The 20,445-nt window shown below is 42.0% G+C and overlaps 1 protein-coding gene across 1 annotated transcript in view; it reads right to left on the minus strand.

Moving 5' to 3' along the window:
- Window positions 1-20,445, minus strand: part of PFN4 (profilin family member 4) — a 46,954-nt gene that overhangs the window by 4,180 nt on the left and 22,329 nt on the right. Inside the window, exons 2-3 of the mRNA XM_043985662.1 lie at window positions 2,194-2,357; window positions 1,265-1,402 (exon numbers count right to left, since the gene is read on the minus strand). Coding sequence (XP_043841597.1) covers window positions 1,265-1,402; window positions 2,194-2,310 — 255 coding nt within the window. The 5' untranslated portion in view covers window positions 2,311-2,357. The remainder of the gene's footprint in view (window positions 1-1,264; window positions 1,403-2,193; window positions 2,358-20,445) is intronic.

Below are 20,445 nucleotides of genomic sequence, written 5' to 3' on the forward strand. Positions count from 1 at the left end.
TTCTAATGTGTCTGTGCAAGTGCTCACTTTATTTGATGTTTGTTCAGTTCAAATGAAAGTAAAAAGAAAATGTTTGATAAAGCTGTCATGGGTTAATAACAACCCCAGCTCAAACAAATCAAATGAGTCTTCATTTTGTGAGAAATAATTATTAATAACTGATATCTTGGGGATCCAACGCTCTCCCTTTCTTAATCCTTTCTCTTTCTCCCCCCCAAGGTCTAAATTCTCCCTGAAAGTAAAATTCATCTGGGTCAAATCAGAGCCAAGCTCACAAAGGAGTCTTGGGTGGAGACCGATCCTTTTATCTAGATAGCCCAAGGAATTACTGATAAGATTAAACCACAAGTAGGTGGAAACTAGTTTGAGTGGGGGTCTTAGTCATCTTCCCCAAGAGATGAGAGACCTGAGTCATCTCCCCAGACTTCATTTTAATATTACCCACCTCCAATCAAGTCAACCAATTAGATTTGAATGAGGTTAATCAATTAGATTGGATTGTTATGTGATGAACCTCCTACCTGTTGGAAGGGTATATGACCCAAGACCCAAATGCCAGGAAGGGTCATTGGTCTGAGAGAAATGGCCAAAGGGCCTCCTTTTATTAAGGTCTTCTCAGCATGTTAACAAAATTATTCAATTACCCAGAAACAATGTCTCTCATTTGTAATGTCATAATTTCTTGAACAAAATGACAAGCAAACTCACTTATCTTTGGTAAAGGTGGAAATTGATCCAACCAAAGCACTTTGGAATTAGAGACATAAAACCATTAAAATGACCATATCCTCTGACTCAGCATCTCCACTGCTAGACATACCCTCCAAGGAGGAACGCCAGGCCAGCCTCCCATCCCCACCTCTTCTGCAGAGGTCAAGTCCATGCTTATGGAACGCTGCAGACAAAGGCAGATTTTTTCCCCATGTGTCACTGTTTTTGCTGATTTTTTTTTCACTTCTTTCCCTTTTTATTTTTAAAATCCGTTGTTATAAGAAATGGCTCTTAGGGAGGAGAAAGGAGGAAGGATACAGGGGAAATCTAGGTGAAAACAAAACAATATCAATAAGATATTTTTTAAAGAGAAAGAAAAAGAATTTAATCCTTGCCCAAAGTATTGGATCTTCCTGTTCCCTAATTTTGGGATGGTATGCTCTTTCATTTGCCATGTGCCCATCTTGATTGCATCATGGTGCATGGCTAGAGATGCTGCTTCCCAGCATTTCCAGCTTCTAGTGAAAGGCCCCCTCGCCTCTCAGCCACATACCTTCTTGGCGTAAAGGGAGCGCTCATCTGCTCGGACACATTTGTAATCCTTCTCCCTGAAGTAGAGACCATCCCTTCGCACTTGAAGAGGGTTCTTGGAGAATCCATTCACAAGTACACGGATGTCACTGGGTGATATCTGCAGTTGTTAGGGCAAAAGAGGGAAAGGGGAGAAGCTTTTTTTTTCTTTAAATATTTTTTAAAATAATAATAAACATTTTTTTTCTTTTTTTTTCCAGGGCAATGGGGGTTAAGTGACTTGCCCAGGGTCAGACAGCTAGTAAGTGTCAAGTGTCTGAGGCCAGATTTGAACTCAGGTCCTCCTGAATCCAGGGCTGGTGCTTTATCCACTGTGCCACCTAGCTGCCCCAATAAACATTTTTATTTAAAGTTTTGAGTTCCAAATTCTATCCCTCCTTCCCTCCCTCCCCTCCCCCCTTCCTGAGGTGGTAAGCAAGGGGAAAATAGCATGCTTCATAGGTGTTCCATCAATATCAGTTCTTTCTCTGGAGGTGGATGGTCTGCTTCATCAATAGTCCTTTGAGATTGTCTTGGATCCTTGTATTGCTGAGAACAGTTAAGTCATTCACAGTCCTTCATCAGACAATATGGCCGTCACTGTGTACAACATTCCCCTGGTTCTGCTCACTTCACTCTATTTCGGTCCATATAAGTCTTTCCAGGCCTTTCTGAACTTGTCCTGCTTGTCATTGGGAGAAGCATTTATTAAGCGCCGCCTATGAGTCAGGCACTGGGCTAAGTGTTTTACCTCATTTGATCCTCACGTAAGGGCTGTGATGAATGCCACTGGACAGTTAAAGAAACTGAGGCAGATGGAGGTTCAGTGACTCACCCAGGACACCCCAGGTAGTCATGTCCTCCTGACTGCCCCGGTGCTAACCACCCCTGTCCCCAAGCTTCTTTTCTTACATTAAACCCTGGTGAGGACACCAAGACAGTGCGCTCATGGAGCTTGATGATGGCTGCATTGTCCACATGCTTTGTGCCCAGGAGGGAGTCCAGCAGCAAATTCTGCACGTTGCTCATTCTTGGTCAGCTCCAGGACAGTGGAGGGCCTCTGGCCTTTTGAAGATCTGTGAACAAGAGAAGGAAATGAATGCATTTAAAAAGCATTGGGGGCAGCTAGGTGGCACAGTGGATAAAGCACTGACCCTGGATTCAGGAGGATCTGAGTTCAAATCCGATCTAAGACAATGGACATTTACTAGCTGTCTGACCCTGGGCAAGTCACTTAACCCTCACTGCCCTACAAAAAGAAAAAAAGAGAACAGGGGCTGTAAAAAGCATTGGCAGGGGCAGCTAAGTGGTGCATTGGATAAAGCACCAGTCCTGGATTCAGGAGGACCTGAGTTCAAATCTGGCTTCAGACACTTGACACTAGCTGTGTGACCCTGGGCAAGTCACTTAACCCCCATGGCCCTGCAAAAAAAAGAAAAAAAAGCAACCAGTGGATAAAGCACCAGCCCTGGATTCAGGAGGACCTGAGTTCAAATCCACATCAGACATGTGACACTTACTAGCTGTGTGACCTTGGGCAGCTCACTTAATCCTTATTGCCCGGACAAAAAAACAAAACAAAACCAAAAAAGCATTGGCTAAGCTCCTAACTGTGTGCAAAGTGCTGGGGAGACAGAAAGAAGAACAGCACAGGCTTTGCTCTTGGGGGTTCACGTTCTAGTGGGGAGACCCCACCTTTAGAGACTGCATTGTCACCCTCATTTTATGGGGAAGCACAAGACCCCAGCCAGCCAGGACAAGGGGCTGGCGCAGGGAGGGAAGAACTCACTCCAAAGGCTATGACCATGTGATCCCTACAGGTCCTTCTGCAGAGAATCCCAGATCCCCCTAACGGAAAGGCCCTCAGAGGCCTTAGCCTGACTCCAGCCTGAACAAGAAGCCCCATGCTTAGAGCACATGGGACAAGTGGTCCTCCAGGCTCCCAGGGCCCTTCTCCACATCAGCTTGCTCTCATGTGCCATGGCCCCGAGGTCCTGCCCCCATCCTGGGAGTCCTGGTGTAATCTTCAGTCCAGGATCCCAATCCCCAAGATGAATCAGATGGGGAAGACGTCAATGGGGACGGTTTCCTCCTCACTCCCAGAAGCACTGCCCTCTTCATGCAGTTCATGGACTGCTGACACATCCTGAGTTTGAAATCTGTTCAAGACCACTAAATTCCTTTCAGATGAACCATTATCCAACTGTGGCCAGTGAAAAGTGAGAGACAGAGTTTCTGGGTAATTAACAAAGCAATTTATTAATTAGGCTAACAAATAATAAAATGATGGTCAGTGGCCTTTTGGTAACCAAAGATGGAGATCAACAAATGCTTAAAATGTCTTTGGAGGGGGCAGCTAGGTGGTACAGTGGATAAAGCACCAGACTTGGGTTCAGGAGGACCTGAGTTCAAATCCAACCTCAGACACTTAACAGTTACTAGCTGTGTGACCCTGGGCAAGTCACTTAACCCTCGTTGTCCCGCAAAAATAAATAAAATTAATTTAATTAATTAAAAATAAAATGCCTTTGGACAAATGGGTGCCCATGATAGGCAGAGACCAACCCTGATTAGCAAACAATTAAGGAGGGGGTTAGACCTAGGAGGTGGGCTGAAAGCTTTCAGCACCTGCTGCTGGGAACTTGGCTTGACCCCAGACTCCATCTCCACCCAGACCACTCAAGTTGAACAATGAGGGAGGAGGCGGGGTGGTCTCAAGGGTGTGAGCCTAAGTTTTTCCATCTGGAATTCCCCTAGATTAGATTGTCAGAAGCGAACCCTCCTAGTTGGGGAGAATATTCCTGTAGGATTAGGCCAATCTCAACATCAGCCCTGTCCTTCAGAGACTGACTGACCTACAAGGACTGGTCCCTAAATGAGGAAATAAAGCAGGGGGACCTCAGTCCAAATAACTATTCCCTCACAGCCAGACCTCCCTGATTTGGTAAGGACTTTTAAAATCCAAATTTAAGATTACATTTATCCATTTTAAGACACATCTTATTTGAATTGATAGAGGTCTAAGCCAACAGTGCAGCTTTCCTTCCTAGCTTCTTGCCATCTGCTGCCTGCTAGGCCTTTATCCAAGGCCTTGATAAGAACATCTGCGGCACAGGGCTGAGCACTGGAATGCTCGCTCCTCTGTCCACATGGACATGGGCCATGACTGTATCATCCCCCTAAAAGCTAGATAAGCTCTCCACAAAGAGGGACAAAGGGCATGAGGTAAGTCTGCTGAAGCTGGCACCAGCCTGACTGTCCTGTGGCCAGCTTCCTCCAGACATTTGCCCCACTCCCTGCCTTTCTTCCAGGACCCTGCACTGGAGTTCATCCAGACAGTTGGGGCAGCTCTCTTCCCATCTCTTCATCACTTGGGAATCAGCTTCTCATTATTTACTTCCAGGACAATATTCATGCTCCTTTATGGATAAATCAGAAACAAAATGGAGCACTCCAGCCTCCTTGTTGCTAGTTATCATCTTCACAGCCAGTATTCCTTGATGATGATTGGATGATGGTGATTGATGACGACTGATGATGGTGACAAAACGTATGGGACTTACCATATTGTGAAGAAAATTCTTTGTCAGGTATAAGGTACCATATCAATGTTATCTATTATTGTTTTTGAAATAATCAACCTCATGGAGAGGTCCTATACCTTCTTTGTTCTCTCAGTATAACTGAAGAAAAAAAGGCCTTTGTGTTGTCCTTAGCTTCCTTCCCTTGCCAACCTCAGTTCATTCTGACCTTTAGCTTTCCTGACATTCTTTTTAGATAACTGTGCCAAACTTTAAAGAAAAATCATATTTAATTTATTTCTCCAATTACATGTAAAAATAATTTTAATGTTCATTTTACCTCCTTTCTTTCTTTCTTTTTTTTAAATTAAGAAAGTATTTCATTTTTTCCATTACATGTAAAGATAGTTCTCAACTTTTGTTTATACAAGCTTTCCAATTTCAGATTTTTCTCCCTCCCTCCCCCCTCCCCCAGACAGCAGGTAATCTGATATATATATATATATATATATATATATATATACATATATATATATACACATAATAACATTAATCCTATTTCTGCATTAGTCATGCTATAAGAGAAAAAATCAGAGCAATGATGAAAAACCTCAAAATAGAAAAAAAAAACCCAACAGCATCAAAAACAAAAGAAATAGTATGGTTCATTCAACATCTATACTCTGCAGTTCTTTTTTTTTTTTTTCCTGGATTTGGAGATCCTCTTCTATCACGAGTTCCCTGGAACTCTTCTGTGCCATTGCATTGGTGAGAAGAATATAGTCCATCACAGTAGGTCAACACTCAATGTTGATGATACTGTGTACAATGTTCTTCTGGTTCTGCTCATCTCACTCATCATCAGCTCATGTAAGACCCTCCAGGTTTCTCTGAACTCCTCCTGCTCATCATTTCTTACAGCACAATAGTATTCCATTGTATTCATATACCACAACTTGTCCAGCCATTCCCCAATGGATGGGCACCCCCTCAACTTCCATTTCCTTGCCACCACGTAAAGAGCAGCTATAAATATTTTTGTACATGTGGGTCCCTTTCCCCCTTCCATGATCTCTTTGGGAAAAAGACCCAAAAGTGGTATTGCTGGGTCAAAGGGTATGCACAGCTTTATTGCCCTTTGGGCATAATTCCAAATTGCTCTCCAGAATGGTTGGATCAGTTCACAGCTCCACCAACAATGGATCAGTGTTCCAATTTTCCCACAGCTTCTCCAACATTTATTATTTTCCTTTTTTGTCATTTTAGCCAATCTGATAGGTGTCAGGTGGTACCTCAGAGTTGTTTTAATTTGCATCTCTCTAATCATTAGAGATTTAGAGCATTTTTTCATATGGGAATAGATAGCTTTGGTTTCTTCATCAGAAAACTGCCTGTTCTTTCTTTCTTTTTTTGATGGGGCAATGAGGGTTAAGTGACTTGTCCAAGGTCACACAGCTAGTAGATGTCCAGTGTCTAAGATCAGATTTGAACTCAGGTCCTCCTGAATCCAGGGCCAGTGCTTTATCCACTGTGCCACCTAGCTGCCCCTAGACCCCTTTAATTCTAAGTGGACTGTGTGCAAGAGTGTAATTCTTCATTGAGGAATACCTAAAAACCACCACTTCTCCCCCATGACAATGTGCAACCATGCAAAATATATTTCTATATTAGTCATATTGCAAAAGAAAACACAGACCCCTCAAAAATCCATAAAACAAAGTAAAAACCAGTATGTTTCAATCTGTATTCAGACTCCATTAGTTCTTTCTTTGGACGCAGATAGCATTTTTCCTCATGAGTCCTTTGGAATTATCTTAGATCATTGTCTTACTGAGAATAGCTAAGTCATTCACAGTTGATCACTGTACAATATTGCTGTTACGGTGTACAGTATTCTCCTGCTTCAGCTCACTTCACTTCACTTTGCATCAGGTCGTGTAAATCTTTCCAGGTTTTTCTGAAAGTATCCTGCTCATCATTTCTTATAGCACAGCAGTATTCCATTATAATCATATATCACCACTTGTTCAGCCATTCTCCAACTGATGGACATCCCCTCAATTTCCAATTCTTTGCTACCACAAAAAGAGCTGCTATAAATATTTTTGTACAAATAGGTCATTTTCCCTTGTTTAAAAAAATCTCTCTGGGATGAAGACCTGGCAGTGGTATTGCTGAATCAAAGGGTATGCACAGTTTTATAGTCCTTTATTCTCCAGAATGGTTGGATCAGTTCACAACTCCACCAATGGTGGGTTTACCAAGCACTAGATGACTATGATCATACACTGTCTCTCCTGTGTCTAACCTATCCCACTGACCTACCACTCTATTTCTTAACCAGCACCCGACTGTTTTGATGATGACCACTCTGGACTTCTGGGAGGGCAGATGGTAAAATAAGGAGGAAATCACCTGAATTCTCTCATATTCACCTCCAAACAACTATAAAACAGCACCCCCAGAAGAATGCTACAGTGGTAGAACCAGCAAAAAGATGAGGTGAAACAATTTTTCTAGCCCTAGAAACATGGAATATTGGCAGGGTCTGCCTCACTAGTGTAAAAGGGGATACAGTCCAGGACAGGAAGTGTCCCAGAGAGCCAGCAGCAGGTACTGCCTCAGCAAGACAGTGGGAGGCCCTGAGCTTCAGTGTGGTGCCAGGCAAGCAGGCAAACACCAATACCAGGATGCCCAACATGCCTTAGAAAATGGGCAGATGCCAGCACTGGGACCCCTACACATCTCAGGGCAGTGCCAGGGAACCGGCAGATGACAGTGCTGGGACCCCCATGTGACTCAGCACAGCACCATATAAGCTGCCAGACCCCGACAGCCTCCAGCAGCTTCAGCAACCATCCCCTCCATCAGCGCAGCCCCAAGCATGAGGGTCCCTCTGTGGGCCTCAGGGCAGTGCAACACCATGCAAATAGCCAGGGACTGTAGTTCTCTCCTTCCTCCCTGCACAAGAAGCTTGGAACAGTGCCCCCTTCCGCCCTCAGACTTTAAAGTTTAAAAGGGAAAAGGCTGGAAAAGATAAGCAAAAAACAAACAAAAAACAATCTGACCAAAGAAAAGTTATTAATGGTGGCAGGGAAGATCAAGACACAAACCCAGAGACAGACGACAATGCAGAAACATCTACGGGCAAAGCTCCAAAGAAAAATGGGAATTGGACTTAAGTCTAGAAAGAACTCATGGAAGAGCTTAAAAAGGAGTTTACAATCAGCTCAGAGAGGCAGAAGAAAAATTTGGAAAATAAATGAAAGTGATGCAAGAGACTCGTGAAAAAAGAGTCAAGAGACTCCTATAAACTCTATCAGCTGACATGCTAAAGCAGGCGGGGAGTAAATGACAGGCCTCAAGTCCATTGGTGAGTTAGGGGGATGTCTAGCCCAAGCCTGTGAAGACCTCCTCCGTGGGCAGAAGAGAATAAATTGTTCCCATGGCAGCGAAGGTGCCTGAAATAGGTGCTATGGAGCGCTTAGAGCTTGGTCAGATATGGGAGAGGCCAAAGTCACCCACTGCACCCCAGGCCATGGTCAGTTGTCTTGACTTCTGTCTTGCCGCTGGACTTTGATGACTCTGGAAGAGAAACTGAGGTTAATGGCTTTTTGCTCCGCTGCTTCACTTAAATCCCATTCATGTATAACTCAAGACATTGACGACGGTGTCATTGGTCCTCTTCAAAAATGAAGGGCAAGGGGGCAGGTAGGGGGCGCAGTGGATAGAGCACTGGCCCTGGATTCAGAAGGACCTGAGGTCAAATCCGGCCTCAGACACTTGACACTTACAGCTGTGTGACCCTGGGCAAGTCACTTAACCCCCATTGCCCCGCAAAAAAAAAAAAAAAAATGAAGGGCAAGGGGGCAGCTAGATGGCGCAGTGGTTAAAGCACTGGCCCTGGATTCAGGAGGACCTGAGTTCAAATCCAGCCTCAGACACTTGACACTTACTAGCTGTGTGACCCTGGCCAAGTCACTTAATCCCCATTGCCCTGCAAAAAAAAAAAAAAAAAAAGGGCAAGGGGGTAGCTAGGTGGCGCAGTGGATAGAGCACTGGCCCTGGATTCAGAAGGACCTGAGGTCAAATCCGGCCTCAGACACTTGACACTTACTAGCTGTGTGACCCTGGGCAAGTCACTTAACCCTCATTGCCCTGCAAAAATTTAAAAAAATTTTTAAAAAAATGAAGGGCAAAAAACAACCACTGGTATACTAAGACCACTAGTATACTAAAGAAGAAACAGAGAAAGAGAAAGAGGGAGAATACAGATAAGTAAAGGAATACAAGTGATTTAGAAATATATGATTGTGTTTGGATAGATATATCTCAAATGTATGTGTGTATCTGGCTGTATACCTATCTATCTATCTACCTACCTACCTATCTACCTATCTACCTATCAGTCATCTATCTTCAAAAATCCCAAAATTATTCAGGGAGACTAGAAAATAATTGAATACTTCTATACCAGCCAAAAAAAAGTGATCATGTATAACTTATTTTGAATTGCTCGAGTTTTTGTGGGTGGCGGGTGGGAATGGAGGGAGGAAGAGAAGTTGGAACACAACATTTTTTAAAAAATTGATGTTAAAATTTGTTTTTACATATATTTTGGAAAATAAAATTCTATTCAAAGCAAAAAAGAAAGTGATTACATATCCTCGTTCTGCTACCCTCTAACTCAAATCCTAAAGTAATTTGCTTTACAGAAAAAAAACAAAACAAAACCAACCAACAAAAAAAGAGTCAAGGGCTTGGAAAAAGAAAACAACTCCTAAAAAAGTAGAATTGGCCAAATGGAAAAGAACGTACAAATATCCACTGAAGAAAAGAACTTCTTAAAAAGGAGAATTGGCCAAATGGTAAAAAGAGGTAGAAAAGCTGAGGAAAATAATTTCTTAAAAATTAGAATTGGGCAAGTGGAAACTAATGACTCTGAGACATCAAGAATCAATCAAACAAAATCAAAAGAACGGAAAATAGAAGAAAATGTAAAATAGTTTATTGGAAAAACAACTCACCTGGAAAATAGATGCAAGAGAGAGAATGTCAGAATCAATGGACTCTCTGAAAGCCATAATCAAAAGGAGAAACTGGACATTATACTTCAAGAAATTATCAAAGAAAACTGTCCTGATATCATAGAACCAGAGGGCAAAATTGACATTGAAAGAATCTACTGATCACCTCCTGAAGGAGATCCCCAAAAGAAAACTCCCAAGAACATTATAGCCAAATTCCATAATTTCAAGATAAAGGAAAAATTACTGCAATCAGCCAGAAAGAAACAATTCAAATATCAGGGAGCCAGTCAGGATTACACAGGACTTAGCAGCTGCAACACTAAAGGATCAGAGGTCTAGGAACATGATATTCTGGAAGGCAAAGGGGCTAGGACTACAACCAAGAATCACCTACCTGGCAAAACTGAACATAATCAAGTTTTCATGAGCAAAACAAAAAATTCAATTTTCAATATCAAGACTAAAGAGGAACATGATGCTTGTCATTCTTGACAATTGTCTTTTTTATTTTTTATTTTTTTGTGGGACAATGAGGGTTAACTGACTTGTTCAGGGCCACACAGCTAGTAGGTGTCAAGTGTCTAAGGCTGGATTTGAACTCAGGTCCTCCTGAATCCAGGGCCTGTGCTTTATCCACTGCGCCACCTAGCTGCCCCCAATGCTTGTCATTCTTAAAAACCATATCACTAACAGTGCAGTTATAAGGAGTATACATAGAGGGTGTGGGTAGAAAGCAAATTTGAGGGGCAGCTAGGTGGCACAGTGGATAGAGCACCGGCCCTGGATTCAGGAGGACCTGAGTTCAAAACTGGCCTCAGACACTTACTTGACACTAGCTGTGTGACCTTGGGCAAATCACTTAACCCCAATTGCCTCACCAAAAAAAAAAAGAAAGAAAGAAAGTAAATTTGAGGGAATGACAAAGAATTAAAAAGTAAGAAAGAGAATTACATTCAGAATAGAGGGAAAGGACAGGAAGAATGGAGCAAAATATCTCAAATAAGAGATGGGAAAGACCTATTATAGTGGAATGAAAAATGGGAGGATGGGCAGTGGGCATGATTCGAACCTTACTCTCATCAGAATTGGCTCAAAGAGGGAATAGCACACACTCAGTTGGATACAGGAATTTATCTTACCCTACAGGGAAATAGGAGGGGAGAAGGTTGATTAAGGGGAGAAGATAGCAAGTAACAGAAGGGAAGGCATAATGGGGGAGACAGTGGTCAGAAGCAAAACACTGGTGAGGAGAGAAAGAGAGTATGTTTTCAAAAATGAACTAAAACTGTGTTTTATAAATAATTGCTATTGTACTAGTTTTGGCAGGAAGCATTAATTATTAGTTAATATAGGGCAACTAGGTGGCACAGTGGATAGAGCACCAGCCCTGGATTCAGGAGTACCTGAGTTCAAATCCGGCCTCAGACACTTAACACTTACTAGCTGTGTGACCCTAGGCAAGTCACTTAACCCCAATTGCCTCACTAAAAAAAATTTTTTAAAAAAATTAGTTAATATTAATGATGTATATCATTTATATTAACTAATAATGAATATATTTGTGTATCTATGTGTACACATAGATATAGACAGATATAGATGATATAGGTATAGAGATATTGATGATATAGAGACAGAGATGAGATAGATATAAATAATATGGATATAGAGATATAGACTATATATATGATATAGATATAGATCAGTAAAGAATTTGATGTGGACTAGAATAAGGGTCAAATTGATTGTCCCAAAAGAATTACAAGATTCAGTGACTCAGTTTCCCAAGCTTTATTGCAATACTGTGGGTTACCACAGGGAGAGAACCAGAATATTGGAAAGGTATCTCTCGAACAGTGAAAGAAAAGACAGTTATATTTATAGTATGAATAAATTGATGATTATAATATTCTCCACCTAGGGGAGGTACAGGGGAGGGCCTGTCCTACTCATTATAATATTCTCCACCTAGGGGTGTTACAGGTGAGGGCTTATCCTAATTTGGAGTTCCTGGGGTCCTAAGCTAACTCCTGAGGCGGGTACCTTTTTCAGTGGAGGTGTGTTTTGGGGGTTTACACATCATAAGGTGAATCTGGGGATAAATTTAGCCTTTTCTTTGCATGTCTCTTCCTGATTCCCATGGCTAGTTTCAAAATATCTCCATTTTTCATTAGAATTTCTATACTGTTGTCATTTAGTCTAAGGTCATCATGGCCTCTCTCCCTCTGTTCCTGTTATGGGCACTGATTTCTGTGGGCACAAGAACCTAGTATAAGTTATCCATTAACTGGGGTCTGACTCCCTTTTGGAGCTCATATCTGAATTAGAGCTTGGATCTTAGGTTTTTCTATTAACCCCTTTTTGCCTCCTACATCAATATGATGATCTCAATAGACACAGAAAAGACCTTTGCCAAAATACAGCCCCCAGTCCTATGAAAAACACTAGAGAACATAGGAATAAAAGGAGCTTGCCTTAAAATGATAAGTTCTACTTATCTAAAACCATCAATGAGCATTATCTATGATGGGGATAAGCTAGAAGCCTTTCCAATACAATCAGGGGTGCAACAGTGACTCAGTTTCCCAAGTTTTATTAGAAGACTAATGGCCACAGGGAGAAGCACCCAAAGGAGAAGGGTGTCTCCAATAGGGAGATGAAAATGGTTATATTTATAGTGGGAAAAGTAGGTTATCTCCTCATTATCTTAATCACCTCCTGGGGAGGTTCAAATCCTATTTTGGACTTCTTGGGGTCCTAAGACATCCTAAAAGGCGGGTACTTTTTTCCCTAGGGGTGTGTTTTGGGAGTTTAAATGTCATAAGGTGAACCTAAGGACTCATTTGGTCCTTTCTGTGCATGTTCATAAAGACATGCTTAACTAAAATAAGGTCAAAATGGATACACGATTTAGACATAAGAGGTGATACCATAGGTAAATTAGGAGAGAAAGGAATAGTCTACCTATCAGATCTTTGGAAAGGAAAACAGTTTATGACCAAACAAGAGATAGAGTATATTATAAAATGCAAAATGGATGATTTTGATTACATTAAATTAAAAAATTTTTGTACAAACAGAAGCAATGCATCCAAAATTAGAAGGGAGGCAGAAAGCTGGGAAACAATTTTTGTGGCCAGTACTTCTGATAAAGGCCTCATTTCTAAAACATATAGGGAACTAATTCAAATTTATAAGAATCCAAGTCATTCCCCAATTGAGAAATGGTCAAAGGATATGAACAGGCAGTTTTCTGATGAAGAAACCAAAGCTATCTATTCCCATATGAAAAAATGCTCTAAATCTCTAATGATTAGAGAGATGCAAATTAAAACAACTCTGAGGTACCACCTGACACCTATCAGATTGGCTAAAATGACAAAAAAGGAAAATAATAAATGTTGGAGAAGCTGTGGAAAAATTGGAACACTAATGCATTGTTGGTGGAACTGTGAACTGATCCAACCATTCTGGAGAGCAATTTGGAATTATGCCCAAAGGGCAATAAAGCTGTGCATACCCTTTGACCCAGCAACACCACTTTTGGGTCTTTTTCCCAAAGAAATCATGGAAAGGGGAAAGGGACCCACATGTACAAAAATATTTATAGCTGTTCTTTACGTGGTGGCAAGGAAATGGAAGTTGAGGGGATGCCCATCCATTGGGGAATGGCTGGACAAGTTGTGGTATGTGAATACAATGGAATACTATTGTTCTGTAAGAAACTATGAGCAGGAGGAGTTCAGAGAAACCTGGAGGGTCTTGCGTGGGCTGATGATGAGTGAGATGAGCAGAACCAGAAGAACATTGTACACAATATCATCAACATTGTGTATTGATCTACTGTGATGGACTATATTCTTCTCACCAGTGCAATGGTACAGAAGAGTTCCAGGGAACTCATGATAGAAGAGGATCTCCAAATCCAGGAAAAAAGAAAAAGAATTGTGGAGTATAGATGCTGAATGAACCATACTATTTCTTTTGTTTTTGGTGCTGTTGTTTTTCTATTTTGAGGTTTTTCATCATTGCTCTGATTTTTCTCTTATAACATGACTAATGCAGAAATATGTTTAATGTTATTATGTGTATATACGTGTGTGTGTGTGTGTATATATATATCAATCAGATTACCTGCTGTCTAGGGGAGGGGGGAGGGAGGGGAGGGAGGGAGAAAAATCTGAAATTGGAAAGCTTGTATAAACAAAAGTTGAGAACTATCTTTATATGTAATGGGAAAAAAATAAAACACTTTATTATTTAAAAAAAAAAAAAGACATGCTTAGACTTGTCAGACCCAGAGGGTGTCTCTGTTTATGGTATCTCTTTACTTTAAGATCTGGTTTCTAGGAATATTAATGGATATTAATGGTTAATGGTCCCTGGTTACTGTCTAAGCTTCTGCTAATAATATTGGTTGATGGGATGAACCTTCTTGGTTACTGTAAGAACACAAACCTTAGTTTCTCTGTTAACCCTTTTAGGTGTTATTGATCAAATCTTAGGTTATCTGTTAATCCTTTTAGCCTCCTCCATCACTATGAAATTATACTTAGAAAATCCTAGAGAATCAATCTTTGTACTAGCTGTACCCCAGGCATTCCCTCCTTATTTCTTTCTCTTTTCCTTTAATATGCATCTCAAGTACCATCTTTTTGTTGTTGTTTAGTCATTTTCAGTCATATCCAACTCTTCATGACCACTTTTGGGGTTTTCTTGGCAAAGATACTAGACTGGTTTACCATTTCCTTCTCCAGCTCATTTTACAGATGAGGAAACTGAGACAGAGTTAAGTGATTTGCTCAGGATTACACAGCTAATAAGTGTCTGAGGCCAGGTTTGAATTTAGGTCTTCCTGACTCCAGGCTGGGAACTCTATGCACTGTGCCACCTAACAGCCCCACATTATCTTGTATTTAACTTCTTTGCATATATTTGCATTTCTCCACTCTATATTTATGTTGCACATACTTGGGACATACATCTCACTTCCCCCTTGGAATGTAAGCTCCTTCCAAGTAGTAATTTTTCATTCTTTGTACTCACATTCCTAGCCTAGTACCTTGAACATATTAGGTGCTTGTCAATTGATTGGCTGATTGATTCCTAAGCTCTCTTCCAGCTTTAAATTCTATAACCTTTCATCAGTCGATGAGGGAGCTAGGTGGTACAGTGTCTAGATTTTCCTCACTGGGAGTTCAAATCAAATAAAAACTACCTGAAATCATTAACAACTTTAGTAAAGTTGCAGGATACAAAATAAACCGACATAAATCATCAGAATTTCTATATATTACCAACAAAGGCCAGCAACAACAGATAGAAAGAGAAATTCCATTAAAAATAGCTGTGGCCAATATAAAATACTTGTGAATCTTACCTGCCAAGATAAAACACAGGAACTATATGACTAGAACTACAAAACACTTTTCACATAGACAATGAAGTAATATCAATACTAAACATATATGCACCAAGTGGCATAGCAACCAGATTCTTAAAGAAGTTAAATGAATTATAGGAGGAAATAGACAATGAAACTATACTAGTGGGGGATTCAACTGTTCCCTCGCAGAACTTGATAAATCCAACCAAAAAATAAAAAAAGTAATTAAGGAGGTGAATATAATTTTAGAAAAGGCAGATATGACAGACCTCTGGAGAAAACTGAATGGGAATAAAAGAGAAAACACCTTTTTCTCAGCAGTATATGGCACCTACACAAAAACTAACCATATATTAAGGCATAAAAACTTCAAAATCAAGTATAAAAAGGCAGAAATATTAAATGCATCCTTTTCAGATAATACTTCAATAAAAATTACATTCAATATAGGGCAGTAGAGGGGGCAGCTAGGTGGCACAGTGGATAGAGCAGTGGCCCTGAAGTCAGGAGGATCTGAGTTCAAATCTGTTCTCAGACACTTGACACTTACTAGCTGTGTGACCCTGGGCAAGTCACTTAACCCCAATTGCCTCACCAAAAAACCAAACAAACAAAAAAACCATAGGGCAGTAGAAAGATAGATTAAAAATTAACTGGAACCTAAATAATCCAATCCTAAAGAATAAGTGGGTCAAAGAATAGAAACAATCAATAATTTCATTAAAGAGAATGACAACAATAAGACAATATACCAAAATTTATGGGATACAGCCAAAGTAGTAAAGAGAAAAATTTACTTAGAGGAAAATTTCTTTCTCTAAATTCATACATCAATAGAGAAAGAACAGATCGGTAAATTGGGCATGCAACTAAAAATACCTATTAAAACCCCAATTAGAGAATTGATTTTAAAAAAAGAAAGAAGAAAACCAAATTACCAGTATCAAAAATGAAAAGGGTGAATTTACAACCAAATGAAGAGGAAATTAAAGCAATCATTAGGAAATATTTGTCCAATTATATGCCAATAAATCTGATAATCTGAGTGAAATTGATGAATATTTATGAAAATAAAAATTGCCCAGATTAATTGAAGAGGAAAGAGATGACCTAAATAATTCCATTTTAGGAAAATAAATTGAACAAGCCATCAATGAAATCCCTAAGAAAAAATCCCCAGGGCTAGATGGATTCTTACATGAATTCAGTCAAACATTTAAAGAACAATCAATTTCAATACTACATTTGGAAAAAAAAAATTTGGAAAAATAGATGGAGTCCTGCCAAATTCCTTTTATGACACAAATATGGTGCTAAACCTAAACCGGAAAGAGCGAAAACAAAGAAAACTGTAGACCGGTTTCCTAATGAATAGAAAAAGTCTTTCAGGAAGACTTTCTGGGCTTGAGACCAATTCATATGTCTTTCTGTTTTTTGTTTTTTTGGGGGTTTTTTTGGTGGGGCAATGGGGGTTAAGCGACTTGCCCAGGGTCACACAGTTAGTAAGTGTCAAGTGTCTGAGGCCGGATTTGAACTCAGGTCCTCCTGAATCCAGGGCCAGTGCTTTATCCACTGCGCCACCTACCTGCCTGTCTTTCTGTTTTGTTTTTGTTTTTGTTTTTTTAGTGAGGCAATAGGGGTTAAGTGACTTGCCCAGGGTCACACAGCTAGTAAGTGTTAAGTGTCTGAGGCCGGATTTGAACTCAGGTACTCCTGACTCCAGGGCTGGTGCTCTATCCACTGTGCCATCTAGCTGCCCCGATGCCTGTCTTTCTGAAGTTTCACATGTAGACATTTTGACATTGTTCTCTTCTAAGTTTGTGTTTTGATTTTCCCTGTTGCCACAATAGCTTTCTATGGTCAGGGATTTTTTGTTTGGTTGGTTTTTGCTCATTTCCTAGCCTATTTCATGACTTTTAAAGTTGAGTTCTACCCCAAGATTGTTACCCTGTGGCCCAGGGGCCTAGTCACTGGCTTGCTAGGGCTGCCAAGGATGCTGGCTCACTTCTTGTGTTGGGACAGCCCAGCCTAGTCTCACCCTGGCATCTTACCAGCAGCATTGAGGCCACATCTGGTCAGCTGGGCTTGACTACTGGGCCTCCTTTGCTGATCTCTTGCTGGTTTGCCCGGACACTCCTGCTCTGGGCTGCATTCCCCTTTTACCCAAGTGAGACAGATCTTTTCTGCAGTCCTTCTGATGTGAGATAGAATTTGGGGTCAAATTGATCGTGAGTCATCCCAAAAGAATTACAAGACTCAGTGACTCAGTTTCCCAAGTTTTATTGTAATACTGTGAGTGATCACAGGGAGAGAACCAGAAAAGTGGAAAGGTATCTCTCAGATAGGGAAAGAAAAGCTAGTTATATTTATAGTATGGATAAATTGATTATCAGTCTCATTAGAATATTGTCCACCTTAGGGAGGTACGGGGCGGGCCTGTCCTAATTTGGAGTTCCTGGGATCCTAAGCCAACCCCCGAGGTGTGTCCCTTTTTCAGTGGAGGTGTGTTTTGGGGGTTTATGGGTCATAAGGTGAATCTGGCGACAAATTTGGCCTTTTCTGTGCATGCCTCTTTCTGATTCCCATGGCTAGTTTCAAAATATCTCCATTTTTCATTTATTTGGAGTCTAGATTTTCTATAGCCTGTCATTTTATCCCTGTTATAGTCTCAGATCTTCATGACCTCCCTTCCTCTGTTCCCGTTATGGGTACTGATTTATGTGGGTGAGAGAACTTAGCATCCTAACTTGTAAGTTACCCATTAACTGGGGTCTGAATCCCTTTTAGGGCTCATGCTTGGGTCTTAGGATTTTCTGTTAACCCCTTTTTTGCCTCCTACATCACTTCTAAGTTGTTTTGGCCTAGAAAATGGTTTCTCCCCATCCTTTTGTGTGTTCTATAACTCCAGAATTTGTTTTGAGGCTTGATTTAAAATTGTTTGGAAGGAAATTGGGGAGAGCTCAGGGAACTTGTCTCTGCCTTTGATGAGTTAAATTTTAAAGGATACAACTGGATCATTTAAATTTTCCAAATTAACAGCATTCATTTCTTATATAATGGTTTCCCAAAAATCCCAGTGAGAAAATCAACAATGTTACAGATTTAAACCTGAAACAAAATTGCTAGTTAAATGACATCGGTTTGGTTTGAATGCATTTCTGAATTATTTTACATGGAAAAATCACTTCATCCTTCTATCAATTTTGATGCTCTAAACTGATTGAATTCAGGAAATAATAATTTTAATTCAATTATATTTAATTCTGTTCTTTTTTTTTTTTTTTTAGTGAGGCAATTGGGGTTAAGTGACTTGCCCAGGGTCACACAGCTAGTAAGTGTTAAGTGTCTGAGGCTGGATTTGAACTCAGGTACTCCTGACTCCAGGGCCAGTGCTCTATCCACTGCACCACCTAGCTGCCCCTTTAATTCTGTTCTTATGTTCTTTGAAGATATTGCCTTAATGCCAAATTGTAAGTTATTTTGCTTTCAGGTCTGATCGCCCTGTAGAGGGTGAAACACGATAATTACTGTCATTGGAGAACACAGCTGACCTTCAGTGAGCCCACAGTCCCAAGAAATCTGGACTTACAGTTACAAACAGCATCCAGACTTCTAATATGCTCAAGGGCCATTTGTTGCCAGCACTTCCAAGGTGGACAAATGCGGCCTGCTCGGAAGGAGGTGGAAGGTAGTGAAGGAGCTCCGAAGGGGGAGGAGGAGCTCTCTGGGACGATCACCTGGGTGGGCGGTGGCCCAGGTGGAATCCGCCCCTGGGGCAGAGTTTGGAGGCCTGGAAAGAGTGTAGGGGAAAAGGAGATCATTCAGGTAGTGAAGGGATTCCATGCCATGGAAGGCAAATCTTGGGGAAGGGAGACCGGCAGGGTCCTGAGGTCCTGTCCCTGGGTGCGACTGTGGGCAGCTAAGTGGATAAAGCACTGGTTCTGATGTTGGGAGGGTCGTGAATTTTGTCAAGTCACTTAACCCCAGTGGCCTCAAACATCAGGGCCCTCTCCAGTCGTCCTGATGTCTCTCTTGCCACTGGACCCAAGTGGCTCTGGAGGAGTGAGTGAGGCTGGTGATCTTGCACAGCCCTGCCTCCCTTCAATCCAACACGCAAGTCATGACTTCACTTCCCACAGACAGGATCGTCTTCTAGAACGAAGGACAAACACCAACAACTGGAAGAGAGGGCTCCTCCTTGGAGCCTCAGGGGCTGGGCAGGGTTGGGACCCTCCCAGAGCGGGCTGGCTGAAAGCAGGAAGTCTGGGAGCTTAGATTACTGGGATTTCGCTAGAGCTGAGATCACCTTCAGTGGGTGCAGGTCCCAGGGAGGCCGGAACCAGGGCGCTGCGCAGGCCCTGCCTTCCGGATTCCTTTGCCATCGGGTCTCATCTTTCTCATCTGGCCTCATGGTAAGGGTCCTCCATATTCACCTTCTTCCCAGGCCTGGCTACTAGACACCCCTAACTCTTTCCCAGACTCCCCATCGCTTTCCAGGGCCACCCTCCCTCCCCAGATTTACCGCTGAGCCCCACTTTCCCAAACTTCAGACTTTCCTGCTTTCAGCCTTCCCACTAGAACCCGGGTGCCCCCAGCTTGTGGTTCAAGTTTGATTGTGATGCCTTCAGAGCTGGCCCCATCTGGGAGCTCTAGCCCCCTCTGCCTCTTGGGCCTCTGTAGGAGCATGAGGGGAGGGGCAGAAGAGAAGGAGTAAGAGAGGAAGGGAAGTAGCTGTTGTCCTTTCCAGACTGTCTTCATTTCCCGGCTCCTTCCATCTGTAGGTTGGAGCCTCCACCCTCAGGGCAGGGCCAGGGCCTTCCCAACTCTTCTGTGACCTCCACCTCCTGCCTAGGGAGAGAAGGCCAAGACCTCTCCTGAACCCTGGGGAAGCAGAGAGCCTGGAGCCAGAGCCAATGGCTCCTGGGAGCAGCAGTGGGGCCCAGGTGAGTGCCGTCCAGCCCTGGAGGCTGTTTCCCTGGACGCTGGTAACACCCACCTTAGGGGTCGTTTCTTCAGGAGTGGCCACACTGTGGTCTCTGCTGTCTGCCCTCTCCTTTGTTTCTAAGAGCTTCCTCTTTCCAACCACTTTGCCCTCTAGTCTCTGTTCACAGGGATCACAGCTTTGCTCTCTGGGCCTCCTAGCACCCCCTCTCCCACTCACAACTTCTCCCCCTCCTCTGGTTCTCGGGGCCAATCTCTCCCTTGTGGCAGCTGAAGGTCCAGGCAA

The sequence above is a fragment of the Dromiciops gliroides genome, chromosome 2 (assembly GCF_019393635.1).
Source record: "Dromiciops gliroides isolate mDroGli1 chromosome 2, mDroGli1.pri, whole genome shotgun sequence".
Taxonomy (NCBI): Eukaryota; Metazoa; Chordata; class Mammalia; order Microbiotheria; family Microbiotheriidae; genus Dromiciops; species Dromiciops gliroides.